This window comes from Ammodytes marinus (assembly GCF_949987685.1).
Source record: "Ammodytes marinus genome assembly, chromosome: 15".
NCBI lineage: Eukaryota > Metazoa > Chordata > Actinopteri > Uranoscopiformes > Ammodytidae > Ammodytes > Ammodytes marinus.
In genome coordinates, this window is record NC_137219.1 from 8,548,034 (window position 1) to 8,566,279 (window position 18,246).

Sequence of the window (18,246 nt, forward strand, 5' to 3'; positions counted from 1 at the left end):
TTAGCTTGTGAAAATGGGGGAAAGCCTATCAGCCTCAACCACAAACCTCCCTCCACTGCTTTGTTCACGGTTGATAATGGTTAATAATTGGTTGAGCTGTTGTCTGCACCCATGGGTAACCTTTGTAAAGCAAACTTGAGTCAAGTACCCCTCGCTACACAAAAAAAAACACAAAACTGAAAAAGTAAAAAACTATCATTTAATACATGTCATATTACATGTTTCCATAATATGGCAGTGAATGTTTCAGCAATAATAAGAGTCACTCATCAAACAGGAGTTTTTACATAAAAACAAAAAAAAACAATACCAAAAACTAATCAGGGTTCAAGTAATGCCCAAATGAAATACATGTTTTGAAACATGAAACATACACACACACGCAGGAAGGTAGATCATATTTGTATCATACTGTAATCCACCTGCTACTTCCTGGTGTATGAATGGAGAACCAAGGTGTTCTGTTTGGTCTGCCTGAGTCCTCTCTCTCTCTCTCTCTCTCTCTCTCCTTCAGTCTCTTCCTTTTTTTTTGGTCACCATTACTGGACTGACAAACATGGTTGTAGTTACAGCTGAGACAGTAAACACAAACACAGACGATACACAGAGCCTCTTGACGTATAGGAGGGCTTCAAGGTGCTTTAACCAAAACACACACAAAAAGAAAAAAAAAGACAGTGGTACCAAACACTTGGTATCAAAAATAGTCTCTGAGTTGGTCTCTAATCAGTCGGGACACTACAACAGGGGGGGATACACGCAGAGGAGATCACGTCTTGTTAATTGACTACCTATGGCTTCAGTTTATCTAAAACACACACACAGTCATGTACAATCCCATATTTAAAACATAACGGTGATATAGATTTTTTTTTTGAAGACAGTCACTTATAGTTTATATAAATGGCAAATCTGTAAACAACCGCGTGTGTGTGTGCACGAGAGCTGGGAGGCTCCTTGTTGGTGCTCCTATTGCTATGGTAACCAGTAATGGTTTTTAGTTGTAATTTGGCCAATCAATCAGACTAAGTGCTTACAAACCCACCAAACGCCTCCTCACTGACTTTACAGTAAATCTCAGCAGGCTCATACATACACACACTCACACTCTTTTACACACACAGAAACCGTGGAGCCAGCCAAGTGCTCTGACATTATCTTGCTGCCTGTACAATGCCTGCATCAGTCAAGTTCATTAAGACAAATTCATCATCATCATCCTCCTCATCTGACAGTACTTGGATTGAGTGAGTCAAAGAGATAGAAAAAGGAATACAGTCTTGTGTAGGGCCAGACGTTCTCCATAGATTAATCACAAGCTTCATTCACAATTAAGGTGTGAACACATACAGGGTTAAGGATTAGTAAGGGCTGTCCTAATACCAATGCTTAGACATACATGGGAGTAATACTCAAACATGGAAAATGCTGTGGCAGGTGACTGCGATATGACGATGCGGTTTCCGTTATCATAATGCACCAAGAATCACACATAGTAGGCACACACCCAAATCTATAATTGTGTGCACACGCTAACAAACACAAAACCTGGTATGGGTTCCTATTGCCTCTTACAGTATGTCTGTGGTCTTTGAACAAAAAGCACCTCTGAAGAACAGAACAGCCTTGGAACCGAGTATAAGTGTTTAACTACAGGCAGGCAAGAATACACCGGCGCACACAGGCACAATACAGGAGGCTTTGGCACACCCATGCTAGTCTTACTACTCAGCATTTTCCAACACAGAAGAAGAGCAGGTTACAGGACAGGACAGACCCATAGCTGCCTTAGATCGCCTCCCCCTTCTGGAGGGGGTGCGGGGGGGGGGTATAGGTTTTTAACTGACGGACACAATGATCAGCCATCACATTCAATCAGCACGGAGCTGTCTGTTTTTTATTGGAGGTCCCAGCCTCTCATCAGATCAGATTCAAATGATCCAGGAGCTCCATGCTGTCTTTATAGTTGGGATCCCGCGGGGGGCTGGGGGACAGGTAGGCCGTGGTTACAGGCGTTCCCGTTGCTGTGGCGACATTGAGGAGGGTGTTAGCGCGGATGCTGGTGGTTGCCGGGTTGCGGAGTGCAGCGGCTGCCGTGATGCTGGTGAGGTTGATGCCGAGCGTGAGCCGCGTCTGCTCCAAGGCTTTCTCTGGCACGGCAAAGGCCTCAAGCTTCTTCTCACCGTTAGCCATGTAGGAGTTCTGGCAACCTCGACAGATACAATCCAAGCATGCCTAAGAGAGGAGACAGAAAAGAGACAGGCAACATTAGTCTATTTTGTAATACACCAAGGACACATAAAAGCTGTAGGGGAGAACGGGGTAAGTAGGCACACTTTTTACTCTAGTGAGAATTGCTCATCACCTAAACATCTTTCAATAGTCATTCCTACATTAAATTGAAGCTTAAGGTGTTGGCTTGAAATGTGTACCCCTCACTTTTTCTATCTTATTGTAATAAAGAAGAAATTAATCGTCAAAGACACCCTTACACATTGTGACAACCAACCCCATCAAGGGGTCGGTTGTCACACACTATGGGGTTGTTTGTCACAATGTTATCTTAATGGGAATAATCTTAAAAAGAAGACGAGAAAGCAGAACTAAATTTGAACGTGTAATTGCATTGTCAAGTTGACAAATAGGCCTACATAACTTACTGTAGCCTTGGCAGCTGGTCTAGTTTGGGATGCAGTGGGTTGTTTTGATTTTGTTGCCCTTTTTTCTTTTGCATGCTAGCTGCCTTTTCCTGCTCTATTCTCTCCTTCTCTGGGGTGTCAGTGAGGACACAGCTTGACAATTTCTTTCGTTATTGTGTTCCTTTTCTGGCTGCAGCCTTTGGATAACATGTGACAACCAACCCCCCAAAAAATTTGACGACCAACCCCAACTTGAATTTCTTGCTAGCATCAAGGCCAACAACCATCTCTGACTAATCAGCTTGCTAACCACAATCTAAACTATAGTTTCCTTCACACTTTTTATGGGTAACAAGTGTTTTGTTATAAACCCATTGTGTAAAAGCCTTGAAGAAAAATACTGAGGAGCTAAATATTTTCAATTTGACATGAAAAACACAAACAGTCCTCTCACCTCAAATTCAGCAGTCTAACTCCAAGGAAGACTATGTAGGTGACCTCTGACCCCAATTGTGGATATTTACATACCAAATTTTCACAGACAGCGCCTTCTGGTTCCGAGATATAACGATTGTGACAACCAACCCGTGTGACAATTTACCCCGTTCTCCCCTACTAATGTTTCTTAAAATATAACCCCCAAGTAACTGCAGTCATTGGTCAGGTTTAAATATGATATGGTACTGCAATAATTTTTTGATGAACGAGCAAGTCAGACACATTATTTTAGACTCCTAACAATCTGATTTGAAATTCTTCAGTACATATTAAAATTTGTAAAAACATTGACTTTAAGCCTGGTTTTCTATATAACATAAATCAGAGGAGGCAGTTTTAACAAATATAACATGTGCACCTCAAATCATTAGAAATTCTATTTGTGGTAGGTGAAACAAATGCACGTTACTTTTATATTATGGTCATTTGCTCACCTTGCGGTTTGAGTAGCAGGGACAGCGTTGCCCCCTACAGGTCAGTACAGATGGATTCTGGGTGGCCCGGCCACACTTGCAGCCCTTCTTCTCCACAGGCTTCTTATACGGAGGCCTGACAGGCGCTGGGGGCACCAGGCAGCCTGACATCAGACGCTGGTCCTTGCTCCCGTCCTTGGTCTTGGAGCCTCCCCCACTGCGGGCCTTTGCATGGGGCTTCTTAGGGCCCTGATCAACATGCTTCCTGGCTCCTTTATTATGGTTGGTGGCAGGGCGACTGGGCTTAGGAGGCGCTCCGTTAGGAAGGGAGGAGTATGTGTGTGTGGGAATGGTTAAGGAGGGCGTGGGTGGTTGTGTGTGCAGTGTCTGCGAGGGGTTTGGAGTGTGTGAGGAGGAGCCCTGCAGGATGGAGGCGATAGGGAGCGGTTTCACCTTCTCCCTGTCGCTCTCTGATCGTGAACGTTTACGTTTAAGGCGGACCGGCGGGGGTTTGGAGGTCAGAGGAGGATCGAAGGAGGATGTGTGTATGTAAGCACCGTGGCTCACCGCTGTGTTAGTCCTGTCTGTTCGAATCTGTGTGTAGTTGTGAGCCGTGTCCAGCTGTATGTACATTTGAGTGTGCGCTCTGTCCGTGGTGATGTGTGTGTGAGTGTGTGTTCTTTCTGGCTGTAGATGGGGAGAATCTCTGCCGGGCTGGAGGGGATCTAAAGTCTGTAACACCTCCTCCACACTGAGGAGCAACACCTCCCCCTCCTCCAGCTCCCTGCTGCTGGCTTCCCCCTCCCTGAGTGAGCACACGGTGCCTGGTGTCGGGGCTAAAGGTCCAGTGGTCAGACTCAGTTCCAGACCGCCACAACCAGTATGGGACAAAGAGAGGCCCGCCTGCGGCTGCTCTTCTACTAGCTCGCACACCTCCAGCTCAGGAGACGAGGGATCCAGCTCCTCCAGCACTTCTCCATTGCATTCCTGTGGTCCATTGGAGCAGGGGGGGTCGGAGGAGGAGCGCTGGGGGACAGCTGAGAGAGCAGCAGGAGCAGGAGGGGCCTCCGTGGGGGTAAGGGACTCTGGGGCAGAGGGATTCACATCTTCCTGTGCTAGGCATGGGTCCTCCGTCTCCATCTCTTCTTCATGTGACATAATCACCTCCTCTAGCAAGGCCATAATCTCAGGAGACCCCCCTACGTGGCTCCTGATCAACTGCAGCAGCGGTGAATGGGTGACATAGAGGCAGAGCTTCCTGTAGCATTGCACGAGCAAAGAGAGCTGTTTGTTTTCCTCAAAGCAGGAATAGTCTTTACAGCGGCTGCACGACGGCCGTATCTTCATCTTCTGGCCCTTACAGCCCAAGCAGACGTAATGCTGACACTCTGCGTGTGTCGGGGAAACGGGTTCCTGGAGCAGTTTACCTGAGACAAAAACAAGAGGGATGTTAATCCATGTTGTTTTCATCCATTTTATACTTATGCCCAGCAACTATAATAACATAATAAATGTAATGTCAGTATGGTGCGACTAATCTCTGGGATTTATATTGTTCTTTCCTATACCTGTAATACTCCTGTTTCTTGGACTTTTTATTTGAGCTAATCTACCCCCCAAAAACAAAACAAAAACAAGACTCCACCCTGCTCAATCATTATGTGTTCACATTATTTATTTATACCGTTTGCATCCCCCAGGCTGTAGCTCTGGTTGAACAACACATGAAAGCACAAATAACCATGCTTTAAGCACCATTACATAATAGGAATATGGTCATATATCATTCTGTCAATATTGCCCATCTCTTAATGCAAGCTGTGCCAGTGTTGATAGAGAGGAAATAAGGCATACATAGGAAACACATGGCTCTGAAACAGACACAACAACGGAGGAGTCATCTGTCTTGTCAAGAGGACAGATGACTGGGGCTCAGCCGCGGTTGCTAAGGAGATCAAGGTGGTGAGCACGGCAAATCGTGTCAACTGCTGCGAGTGCACGCCCACGTAGGCTACGCTTCAGTCAATAATGAATAGTAAGGTTATGAAACACCCAATTACTTTAAGTGAAGTAAAAAATCATTTGCAGCACTTGACATGACACTATTTGCAATTGTGGCGAAACAAAACATCTAAGCTAAAATCGTCCATTATGCAGTGCTTTTATAAACTAAATAATTGAAGGATGCTTCTTACCACAGACAAGGCATGCAAGGGACTGTCGGAAGAAGGGCAGGAGCGTGAACATGTCCGAGAAGGTGTGAGGCTTCCGCGGGTCACACTGCAGCACGGCCCGGCTGGCGGACACGTACAGAGCGGTTGCATTCACGGGGTTCATAGCGGTACACACTCCGCAGCCTCGGGGAAACACGGCCCGGGAAAGAAAAAAAAATCCAACCACTCCGCTGTGACGAAGCTAAAGATAAGCCGAGTCTCAGTGTGGGTGGAGGGAGAGTCAATTTTGCCGGCGGGGCAACACTTAGTCCATCCAGTTTGTCAATGCAGACACATGAATTAATAATATACACGATAATAGACAACGGACATGGTGAAGCGGGTATCCCTTCACGCGCACAATGCTAGCTCGGCAGACGGCTAGCTACAGTTAGCATCACCGGTTGTCGTCCCTATTCAACAACAAGCTGTTTTCAAATCACAGTTCACGTTTCTGTTACTTCGGACCAAGTAGACCCTTGGTAATAGTTACTCACATTATCGCTAACTAACCCAGCGGCTAACACTGAATCAAATTAGCAAACGACCCATGATCAAAAGGTTAGCATTGTGTAGCCAGCGTTAGCTCACGACATCAGCCAAACATCTTAAACAAGAGATAGTCGATGTTAGCCATAGAGCCAAATTGCAATTTAACGCTGGCTTCTCGTCCAGGCTTTGTTGAACGAAGAGCTTCTCAGAAGATCATAAATGTATCTGGTTAGCATTAAGCTACCAGATACCAGGCGCGCACTTGATGTAAACAAAGCTAACTTGCTAGCGTTATGATGGCTAGCAACGTTAGCTTGCGAAAAATTCAACCGTATCACTAACCCCCCCAGGGCGCCTTTGGCCTCACGCGTAGGAAGGAAATGCAAGCTGTAAGTTTAAATCCTGCAATTTTGCATACGTTTTACTATAATACTTGGCGAGCAACGACCGAAACATAGCTAACTATTCGTTTTACAAATGCATCAATCATCCGATTTTCCAATTTCCTCGCATCTGCCCCTCTCGATAGGCATGATCACGCGAGACTTCCCGTTGTTACCCTGGTTACCGTAGTGTAACCGCACGCGCCTTCCTTCCCTGCTCATTCACATCTACACATCACAGCCACAAACCACAACAAGTCAAGTAAAATGAACAATAATGAGTTGTTTTAAGAAGAGGATGAAAAAAAACAGGTGAGTTTATTAATAACAGAGGTCGTAATCACAGAGCAAGTCACATTAAAACAGACACAAAATGAACATAAAAACAGGGACAGGCCAGCTGCAATTAGGCCTGAGAAGACTAGCCTATGGAAATAAAGCCCAACTTCATAAAAAAAAATAAGATAGAAAATAAAGCCTACTTGAAAACCATTAGAAACAAAAATGACATGCTTTGTGTTGTAAAGAAAGCAAGCCATTTAAAAGATCTACAAAATAGAAAGGCATTTATATGCTTAAAATGCCACCATTGACGGTGTGGTTGCTATATTATAGAACAAATCATTTGAATAGGTAAACATCACTGGGAGAGGCTGCAGAACATGCTCCTAGTGTTAGTTTTAGTTCAGTATAAGTTTTATTTATTAATCAATTGCATGACAAATAGGCATAGGCTACAGCAGTAATATTGGTACTTCCCTTTTAAAACCCTCACCTGTATACAGATATGTATGTTATAAACAAGGCCTGATTAAACCCTTGACATCACAGTAGGCCTACATTTGGGTTGGTCAGTATTTTCCCCTGTGGCTGACCTGACATACAGCCCTGACCCCTATAGGTCCCCAACACTATAGCCTACTATCCAGCTCTATCGATCAAATTGTTATATCCCGGTGCAATCTTTGAGGTTTGAAAACTGTCATGCAGCAAGAGAGATCCCAAACCTGAGAGGAAAGTTTACTTTGCCATCTACATTCAGAGCAGAGAGACTCAGACTGGTTATGACATTCAGATATCAGGCCAAAATGTACTGAGGGAAATGAGGGAAATCCAACCCCTTCCAGGCCCCGCCCACCCGTTCATGCTACGAATCCCTCTTTCCCATTGGCTGTGAGAACTCGCCCCCCATTCGCTATTTGCTAAAATCTGTCTTTCATTTCCGCCCCGCCGCTGTCACCACTCGAACGACAATGATGGCGGCCTTCAGTGCGGCCCGGAGTAGCTGCGGTCTGTTAAACGGCTTGAGGGTTTCTTTCAGGAGTTTTGTGCCGGTGAAACATGGTGCAGTCTCTACCGCAGGGCCGCAGACGAGCCTGGTTCGGGACCAACGCTGGTATTCCGTCAGCCACATGTCCGTGAAGGAGAGGATTGACACCAAGCGGAGGGCAGCGCTGGTCGGCGGAGGTCAGAGCAGAATAGATGCACAACACAAAAAGGTAAAGTCGGCGAAAACCTATTATCTCATGTCAACCTGCGTTTACAGTACAATGTATAGGCTACGTTTCTTCTGACTGAAGTTAACTGAGTGGTTGCGTTGTGAAAGGTTTGGTTCAAGGCAAGTAGCCTATGTGGTTGCTGCTGAATTTTCCTTTTTATTATTGTTTTGTTTTTTCGCAAACTATAAGTGAACTTTAAGAAACCAACTCTCTAACATTGCAAGGGTTAACTGTCACGGGCACTCAGCAATGTCCTACCCAGCCAACATTTGTTCATGGGGCCCATGTGGGCACAAAGTGGGTTGGAAAATGGGCCCCATATGGGATTGTCTGATGGGACCCATATGAGATTGTCCACGGGTTCCATGTTGGCCCCATGCTAATTGCCCATGTGGGTTTCATGCGGGATTACACTAGGTTTTAGGTGGGCCCCAACTGGGCAAAACATGCTAGACCCATCTTGGTCCCAGTTTAAAGGCCTATGTGGGTCCTACATGGGGACGATGTGGGCTGAACTATGGGATTGTCCACGGGTTCCATGTTGGCCCCATATCAATTGCCCATGTGGGTTTAATGCAGGATTACCCTATGGTATTAGGTGGGCCCCAACTAGGCAACATATGCAAGACCCATCTAGGTCCCAGCTTTAATTATATGTGGTTCCTACATTGGGGTTGACATGGGCTGAAATATGTGTTGCAGTGGGTTGGAACTTGTTCTAACGGGCCCAGATTTCAAGCAGAATTAAACTCTACTGGGAGTAAGTAAGGCCTAACAGAAAATTATGCATAAAAGCCTTCCAGGCCCCATTTTTAGGTTCCATGTTGGCCCGACACAGATTGCACACAAATTACAGACACAAGCAGATAAGGTTTAGTAAAATAAACACACACAATGTAATTTTGTAGATCACACATTTATTCTATGAAAACCTTACAGATAAACAATTTTAAAATTTAAATAAAATAAAATTCACACAATTTACATATTATCTAATACAACAGTACTGTTTCAAACAATATAATAATGGAGATTAATGTGGAGACTACCAGGTAATCTAATCTCCATCTTAAAACTTTAGCTGAAAGTAATCATTTTGATAAGAAAGAGTCCTTATGACCTGAACAATACAACACCTTAAAAATTTAAATAGATACACATATAAAACACCCATATGAAATTAAAGTAAGGGAATAAGTACACCCAATGAGAACCACAGACTGAAAACAGTCAAGGAAGAGCGTTCCTTTTGGAACATTAACAGTGCTCATTTGCATTTAACGTTAAACAAAATTCAACTGACATAAAACAAAATACAAAGAAGTCTTCTGTAAAGATAAGACCACAACTATTAACGTTGTCAAATTAACCATTTTTGTGCAGAAAAAATGTCATGTTTGCCTTCTCAGGATGGATACGAGATCTTTAATGTACATGCTGTTCTAATGTGCAACGCTGTTTATTATTAATATAACGGCCCGTCATCAGACACATGTAGCCTACCGGATGGTTTTATACGTCGATCACTCATAACGTTATCCAAGTCAGAGCTTTTTGTATGGGCAGAGATCGTTATTTTAAGTGTGTCTTTATGAAGTTTCTATGTCATACTAAGAAATACAACAATAATAATAATAATAATAATAATAATAATAATAATAATAATAATAATAATAATAATAATAATAATAATAATAATAATATAAGAAAAATAACCAAATTTAAAGGGAACTTCTATACTATATTATAATTATTGACACAAAATTACGAAAAAAAAAGTGTCTGCAGGGCCAGTGAAAATATACAAATATACAATTGGGGCCAGTAAAACTCGGATCCACTGGCCGATGAAAAAAAAAGTTATGTTGAACCCTGTAATGCAGTCAGGCTCTCAGGCACTCTGACACATTAATCTCTCAATGCCCTTCGTCCTCCTCTGTCTCTCGCCCCAGTGAACCATTTGGACAGTGCCCTCTCCGCTTCCTGTTGGTTGACCTTTGCCGTGAGGGTGTTCTTCTTAAGAGCCTCTGTAAAACAAATTTGGTTGACAGTATAAGCTAACAATAAAAATACCATCTTTCTTAACATCATTCCAATTAAAATAAGGCCAACTTAGTTATTTCCAAAGTATTTTAACTTAATAAAACCGTTTATTATAATACTCCCTCACAGTCATAATTAATACATAGTGGCTTTGTGAGGTGTGTACATGTAATCATAGAATTAAAATAAAATTATGACAATTTAACACCAGTCTTGGAAGAGTGTTTTAACTTAATGCTGAATAAACCATTGGAATGCAATCGCTTAAAGCAAAATTGTCAGGCGGTGGCGGGGCAGACCTGAAGGCAGGGCTGTACGCTTATTTTTTTAGGTGGTAGCACTGGTGCTAGCAAGCCAAAAAAATCAGTAGCACAAAAATAAATTTGGTAGCACAGAAAGTATGTTCAAAAACTTGCAAAACCTTAACCCTTGCATTTCGCTCTAATTACCTTTGAGGCTGTCATCTTGGTTTAATTTGAGATTCACAATTAATATTATATCCTAGTGTGTGCAGTAATAATTGTAGAAAAATTAATAGGGTTGCACTGATTGCAATTTAGACAAAAGAATCTAACCTGCCAATTGCAATTTTTTGCTGATTCAGAATTATTTCTCCCCATAAGAATATAAAAATAATATCTGTATCTATATACTTTTAATTATTATATTAATAATAATAACAAAAATAGAAAATGTCCTTCTGTTAATTAAAACCAAACTTTAAAACATTAAACATAGCTTGTTAAATGAATAAGTATACATATTGGTAAAATTTAGGATAAATTAAATTGGTTGTTGTGAATGTGCTAAGCGTAGTTCTTCAGTGGCTTATTTCAAACTCTGCAGCTGAATGAGTTGCCTTTGTAGCTAGAGCACTGCAAGCTGAAGCGCTAACTTCCTGTTTTTACCGGCTTCAGAATAAAAGTCAACTCACGTTTGGCTAGTAACAGGCTTTTAATGTGAAGGCGCACAGGAAATGTTCTGCTTGCACACGCGCTAACTTAACTGCGGTAATGTAAAGAGCCGTCTCCTTCCGGTTATATCGCCGCACAAGCACAGATCCAGAGTGCACATCTTTCACCAGCCAAAGACTACATTTACCCGCATTTGGAGATAGTTATTGAAGAGCCCTCTAAGCAGTGTTGCGCATCTGCTCATTAGCACTAGTGCGAGTGGACTTGTATTCATCATCGCACGTGATCAATTCCAGTAGCAAATGCGATCAAAACTGTTGCACTGTACAGCCCTGCCTGAAGGGTTCGCTGCATTTACCACACAAGACACGGCGTGCAGCACAATGATCGTTTTATTACGATTATCTTGTTTTCATGATCGAGGGAAGCCAAAATGGGAAATTCAATTAAACGCTAAATACCAATCCACCAAACTTCCTCTCTGCCGAATAAAATGCGCACCACAAGTGATGACGACACACTCATGTAAAGTGTCAAAAAAACATCTATCATAATTCCTTGTTTTGAGACAGTTTTTCTCTTATTTACTTACCATACACAACATTAAAAAGACGCAAGTCTTTGAACCTTTTTTTGCCGTGACGGCCAAACAGGTTGTATTCCAGGGCAAGGTCGTTTGTTATGACATACTTCATCATACGTCTTGTAGCGTCATCTATGCTGCATCCCCCTACATCTGCCACCATGGCAACCTAGGGATGAGAGCCAAAAGGAGAAACAAAGGCTTACATGTACTGCAAAGACAATAAGCTTCATAGATTCAACAGCCAGAAATTCAAGTAAAAAAAAAAGTAAACATTTAAAGTTCCTTTATGTAATTTAGTGTAATGCAATACATATTTTTACTTTGTAGCCTAGTGCAAATCACTTTGGAAAAAGTAAATAAATACAAAAACTTACAACAGAAGACATCAGGGTTCGGTCCACCAGTTTCTCATTAAGAGAGTCAATATCATCATTGCATGTTAGAGGGAAGACCACTCCGTTAGGAAGCTCATTGATGGAAACTTCTTGCTTCTTCAAGAGGACATTAATCATCTTTCCGTGCACCCGTTGGGTCTCCTTAATTTCTTCCAATATTTGTAGAATTTTAGTAAACATTGGATGGGTGGTGGGACTGGTGACTCCATGGGTGCTGGGACTGGTGACGCGATGGGTGGTGGGGTTGGTGACGTGATGGGTGGTGGGGTTGGTGACGTGATGGGTGGTGGGGTTGGTGACGTGATGGGTGGTGGGGTTGGTGACGTGATGGGTGGTGGGGTTGGTGACGTGATGGGTGGTGGGGTTGGTGACGTGATGGGTGGTGGGGCTGGTGACTCCATGGGTGGTGGGGTTGGTGACGCGATGGGTGGTGGGGTTGGTGACGCGATGGGTGGTGGGGTTGGTGACGCGATGGGTGGTGGGGTTGGTGACGCGATGGGTGGTGGGGTTGGTGACGCGATGGGTGGTGGGGCTGGTGACTCCATGGGTGGTGGGGTTGGTGACTCCATGGGTGGTGGGGCTGGCGTCTTGCTGGGCAGTGGTAACCCTTCCCGATAGCCTATAGAGCTTTTCTGGGGGAGTGGGTGGGAGCTCCTCCTCAGAGTCAGACAGATCGCTTGAGTGTGCTTGACTCTGGAGGAGCTTTGCACTTGCCCTAGAGAGGTTCACATGAACATATATGGTTAACAATATACTGCCTTTTTTTCTTTCTAGAGGAAATATATTAACCTCATTCCCCCACAAACACCTACTTTCTCTTCCTCGAGCCATGATCCTCCTTGTCTGTCAGGTCGGAAGAATATTCTGCCTGATGCAGTTTCCCTCTGGCATCTGCATAAGTGGCTGTAAAATACAATGACAAAATAAAAGGAGTGAGGAAGAAATTAAAATAGAACTAGATTCGCATAGGCCTTTAAAATAGGGGTGCAATGTATCACAAAAGTCACAGTTCAGATTGTGTGCAGACAGAGAAACACAGGCACCTGATACTACTAATCACATGTGTGAAGGCTTAGATCAGTTGAATTAATTAATCGAGTGTGGTGTGATCCTGCTTGGTCGGAGTGACAATCTATAGCTACACTAGCCCTTTGGAGAAACATTTACACAAAAAAGAGCAGTAGTTTATGAGGAAAATCAAAGTTACCTGCATTTCCCATCAGGCGGACATTGCACAGAATCCAGTTTCTGGCTGGTGGTGTTCTGTCTTTGACTGCCTTGGTGACATTGATCAGCGCTGGTGGCCACCAGCATAATTTCCCCTCCTTGCCTTTGAACCACTCGGATGGAATGATGTCCACCTTCTTGCAGCCATCAGGGTCAACCTCATCCACAAACTCCACCACACTGAATGAGGGCATCCTGCAAAGTTCACCGAGTTATGTGCAGTGAAGCTGAGGCAAAGCCACAAACGTATTTCGAAGGGGGAATAAAAGCAGTGGTTTTGTGAAATCCTTGACTGGAGCACTGGCAAGCTGACCAGAGAGTTTTGAGAGGATAGAAATTCCAAGCGATGTTGACTCTATGGGGTAGTTGAAGAAACATGCCCCTGTCTCAGAAGCTTCATACACAACATGAGTTTCTCCTCGGCAATGCACAATGTTCCTTACAATCACAACTCTGCCCCCCAGTTCAAAACAATTGCTACCACTGGTGTTTGTGATTATTGTGGCTTTGTCTTTATACATTTTATATTGAACACTCTGATGCATGGATAAATCTGTTGGCATTGGTCCAGATGCATGGGGCTGTTTTAGTTCAATACCTTCAGGCATTTCTCTTGCTATGTGGGGAAATAGTTGCCTTTCATACACACGCCTGACAATCTGTTGCACAGGGCCCTGTGGTCTTCTCACCATTTTTTTTAACTGTCCTAAATAATTTTCAAAGGGGAAACACGAAACTGAATCGAGAGGGCCGTATTTTTCTGCATCGTCTGCTAAATGTATGAGGTTGTGGGTATTGTTAACAAGAAATTTGGTCCCATATATCTTGGCGAAGTTGGTCACAAAGCATCTTAACAGTTTTCTGGCATAGCCACAGTAGTCTCTACACAGAGGAGACAAAAGAATACGCATTGCACATGACAAAACCATGAAATTTTTGTAGTGTTGATTTGGCAATCTTTGAAAAAGCACAACTGGCCCTGTGTACAACAAAAACTGCCTGAACTCTGTAGCCTTCCACTGGCTGTACTCTGTCAATGACCGTGGCTTTCTGGAGAAGCTCCGGGGTAGGCTTTGTCTGCTTATTTTCAGGTGATCGGAGATGGCAGATAAAACAGTAGATGGAACCCGGCACTGCAATGGCCCCTTAAACCACAGAGCAATCAATTTCCGTACAATACCCAAGCAAACTAAATGCATGTAATCCAGTGGAAAAGCAGAAACCATTCCAATGCCTAGCCCCTGAAGAGGTGACCTAGAGTGATGGTGGTCTTCATCTGACATTTGTTCAAACTGTGTGTCTGTCCTCAGGCTGGAATGCATGTCTGGAAACGCAACTCTACCGTCAACATAAACACCATACTGTGTGCAACGCTCACAAGAACTGTAGCCACCATGACCTTTGACACATTTTAAAAAAGCTCTTGCTGGAGTGTCACAGATAAACGCATCTGGAAGTGCAACATTATATTTTTTGCCACTTAACGTTACACCAGTTGTTGTTATGACTTTTAGATCTTCTATAAAATCATGCATGTATTCATTTACATATACAGGTTTACAGGGACCTGCATATACACCTATCATGAACACATTTGCTCTGGGTAGTTCCACTATTTTACCTAAAATAGGCCACAGCTGCATATTGGAGCTCCTTGAAAGAGGCAGTCCATCAACATTCACACGAATGGTAATTGTGTCTGTTGTCAGTTGCTCATTTGTCATTTTAAGTTCTGACAGTATTGCTCTTGCCAGCCCAAAGTGGTAATAGCTTCCCTGTCCCATCTCTTTCACCTCACACTCTCTCAACGTAGAGAGGAGAGTTCTGGGATCCCTAGGTACATCCAGACCTAGCTCCAAAAGTATGGATAGTAGCTCTGACAGGGCAGAATGCGAAACATGTCGGTTAGCTGCCCATTCAGCTATTTTAGTCTTAGCGTCAGAGTGGGGTTCCTCTTTAGTGAAATCAGGATCGTCATCATCACTGTCACTACTAGCCATGTTAAAGTCATCAACTTCACTGTCAAAGTCAGATTCCAAACTCATAGCCCCATCAGCATTCATCTCGATATCTTCCTCGACCTGCACTTCATGGTCCGTAGCCTGAACTTCCTGGTCCATAGCCTGATCTCCCTGATCCACAGCCTGATCTGCCAGGTCCACAGCCTGATCTACCTGGTCCACAGCCTCCATGGCAAGGCTCATTAAATGCTGCTGCACTCTTGCCTTAATCCTCCTCCTCCCTGTCCTTGAATTACCGTGGAAGTAATCCATTTCACTAAAATTAATAGAAAGGGCCACAGAAATAGACAGTGTTTCCCACATAGTTTTCATGAAACTGTGCTAGTGAGGGATCTAATTACAGAAACCACTAAATGCAGCAGTCGGTATGACTTGAGTTTGAGTAAAACATATGAGATGAAAGGACATTAAAGGTAAAACTAATTGTGTTGTCTGAAAACACTTCAGACTCAAAACTAAAATAATGTGCAATATATGTCACGTGCAGACATGCAAGTCACGTGACATACGCAACCATAAGAGAGAGAGAGAGAGAGAGAGAGAGAGAGAGAGAGAGAGAGAGAGAAAAAGGCATGTCTGACTGCACCTCAAAACAACAAGACTAATTTGTTCACTCACTTTAAGTCAAACCATAGTGGTCTATGACCAAGCAATAAATGAATAAAAACACAGGAAGTTTAAAGCTCATTGACTCCTGCATCCACAACATTCATCAATTAAGAACTCTGTATCCACAACATTATTCATCAATTAAGAACTCTGTATCCTACAATGCAATTTGCCTATCCAATAAGCTCCATGAGACCTAAATAAATTATGCCCTCAAAATTCCTGCTAGCAAAAGACGTGCCCTATCCATGACATTTGCAACAGTTTATTTTTATTTTGACATACTTATTTAGAAAACATTTTTTACTTATTTGCATTTTACTTGTTTTCAGTTCAATAAGGATATGTTTAAGTCCAAAGTCATGGTGCTAAAAGTTACATAAATACATGATGTTCATAAATCAATGAATATTCTTGATTAACAATGTCTGTTATGATTTGTCATAATCAAGCAGCCCAACCTTGCAATTTCCATGGTTAGGATCAATTATAAACACTCACATTATACAGGGTATCAATATTATAGTCCATCTCACCTGTTTCTTATTAACAAGTCGTCAGAAAAAAAGGATTCTCTATCTGTGCAGAAAGAGAAATAGAGAGAGAATAACACTGGTTAGTAATAGCAGTCAACATGAAACATTAAGGACTTGAGTGTATTCAAAATGCAGTGTTAATATATATAATAATGAAGAATTGGTAATGTCATATGTTCGTATATGTGCACAATACTGCATTTACATTGTGTAGTAATGATTTAAAATGATAATGGATCATAATTTAATTTTGAGTGGTAAATACAGACTTTTGTGGAACTTCCAAACAAGCGTTTCGGCTTGCTGATGGGTGGAGCTAAATTGGGAGTTTAAACCCCTTGTTTTCGATTAAAATTATCCAATTGATTTTTGCAAAAGTCTGAAATCACCTTAAAATTAAATCACAAACCATTATACATTTTGATCATTATTCCACAGTGTAAATGCACATAAGCAGTAACTTTAATGTCTTAAATGAGAGTGAAACATTCTATTGATCTGCAACTGACAGAAATAGTTTGGGAAAGCAATAATTACAGGATTCCACATTAATGTCTGTGTAAAATGAACACAAACTTGAGTCATTCATTTGTGGTGAAGTGTTATATCTTTATGCCATTACAAATGGTCTGGGAAATTTGAATGCTGTTTGCATCATATATATTGCAATTTGCAAATAGTCTAGATCCATGTTACATATCATAGACCCTAGCCTATAAAATTCAAGGCATCTCTTCAATAATAGGCTATGTTTTTTTTTATTGCATTCCCTTGATCAACAAGGTTACATTCTAACTTGTGAAATCAGTTTTCTTATATTTATGATTTTAAACTTCCTATAGGCCTATCATATGCATTGTAGTAAAGGGAGAAATAAGCCTCCTCTGACTTGGATAGCAAAACATATTTTATTACTTAATACTTAATATATTAAAATAACAGGAAAGATGTGTGGAGATACATTTGGTTTATTGTTGTTTTTATTTATGCCCCACAATTTTAAAGTGTTTGCTCCTTTTTGTTTTTCTCACATTGTAGGCCTATGTTAAATAGGGCTTCAAATAAATACTCAAAGAGATTCTACTTCCGACGGTGCATGTCGAGACAACTCGGAGCTGGTCGGCTTGGCTTCAACAAGGCTTTCTGATCACTCCGCCGACTTCACTTGGCTATTTTAATTGGTCCATGGCTTTATAGGCGAGCCGCAGCATCTTTTAATAGGCCCATAGCCGCAGCTGACCTCGAACGGGCCTACTCAAAATGACTTTTTCTGGAAAAGGGTCCTAGGACCCGGGGAACATACTGTAGGTACGCTAAAGAAAGGGACGCTCCCACTTCCTGCCATCAACAGCGGGAATTGAAAGCTATATAAACCGAACGGAACGGGAGTAGTCGCACTCCCATGACCAATTACGTCCACCGCTGTTCAACCGAAAATGGATTTGTCGGTAAAATATGTGAAGGTAAGCTTAGTTTACTTGATCTCATGTTATAATTATTCGTCTTTTATAATTAATTCGTCGTGTTCATGATAAATTGCTGGACCGAGTTTGCGCTAACCGTTGAAGTTACACAGCAACTTCTAGCTAGCAAGTGGATACACGGCTAAGCTAACGGTTCTAACCGTTCTAACGTATGTCAGTTGCCAGTTTGGATTTGTCGGTAAAATATGTGAAGGTAAGCTTAGTTTACTTGATCTCATGTTATAATTATTCGTCTTTTATAATTAATTCGTCGTGTTCATGATAAAATGCTGGACCGAGGTTGCGCTAACCGTT

The 18,246-nt window shown here is 42.4% G+C and overlaps 2 protein-coding genes across 2 annotated transcripts in view; one reads left to right on the forward strand and one right to left on the reverse strand.

Annotated features, from left to right (window-relative positions):
• Positions 1-203: 203 nt before the first annotated feature.
• Positions 204-6,763, reverse strand: msl2a (MSL complex subunit 2a). Its single transcript, XM_080042257.1, has 3 exons — positions 5,746-6,763; positions 3,572-4,977; positions 204-2,235 (listed from the first exon to the last, which is right to left on the reverse strand). Exons 1-3 carry the CDS (start codon positions 5,885-5,887, stop codon positions 1,921-1,923), a joined length of 1,863 nt encoding a protein of 620 aa, XP_079898383.1. The 5' UTR covers positions 5,888-6,763; the 3' UTR covers positions 204-1,920.
• A 1,113-nt stretch (positions 6,764-7,876) lies between these two features.
• pccb (propionyl-CoA carboxylase subunit beta) overlaps positions 7,877-18,246 on the forward strand; it is a 33,102-nt gene continuing 22,732 nt past the window's right edge. Inside the window, exon 1 of the mRNA XM_080041947.1 lies at positions 7,877-8,137. Within this exon, the coding sequence (XP_079898073.1) occupies positions 7,892-8,137 (246 nt within the window). The 5' untranslated portion in view covers positions 7,877-7,891. The remainder of the gene's footprint in view (positions 8,138-18,246) is intronic.

Coding starts and splice junctions, on each gene's coding strand:
- msl2a (XM_080042257.1), bottom strand. CDS start 5,887: ATGAACCCCGTGAATGCAACCGCTCTGTACGTGTCCGCCAGCCGGGCC. Junction 4,978..5,745: donor CCTTGCATGCCTTGTCTGTG/GTAAGAAGCATC, acceptor TTTTTGTCTCAG/GTAAACTGCTCCAGGAACCC. Junction 2,236..3,571: donor CCTGCTACTCAAACCGCAAG/GTGAGCAAATGA, acceptor CTCCTCTCTTAG/GCATGCTTGGATTGTATCTG.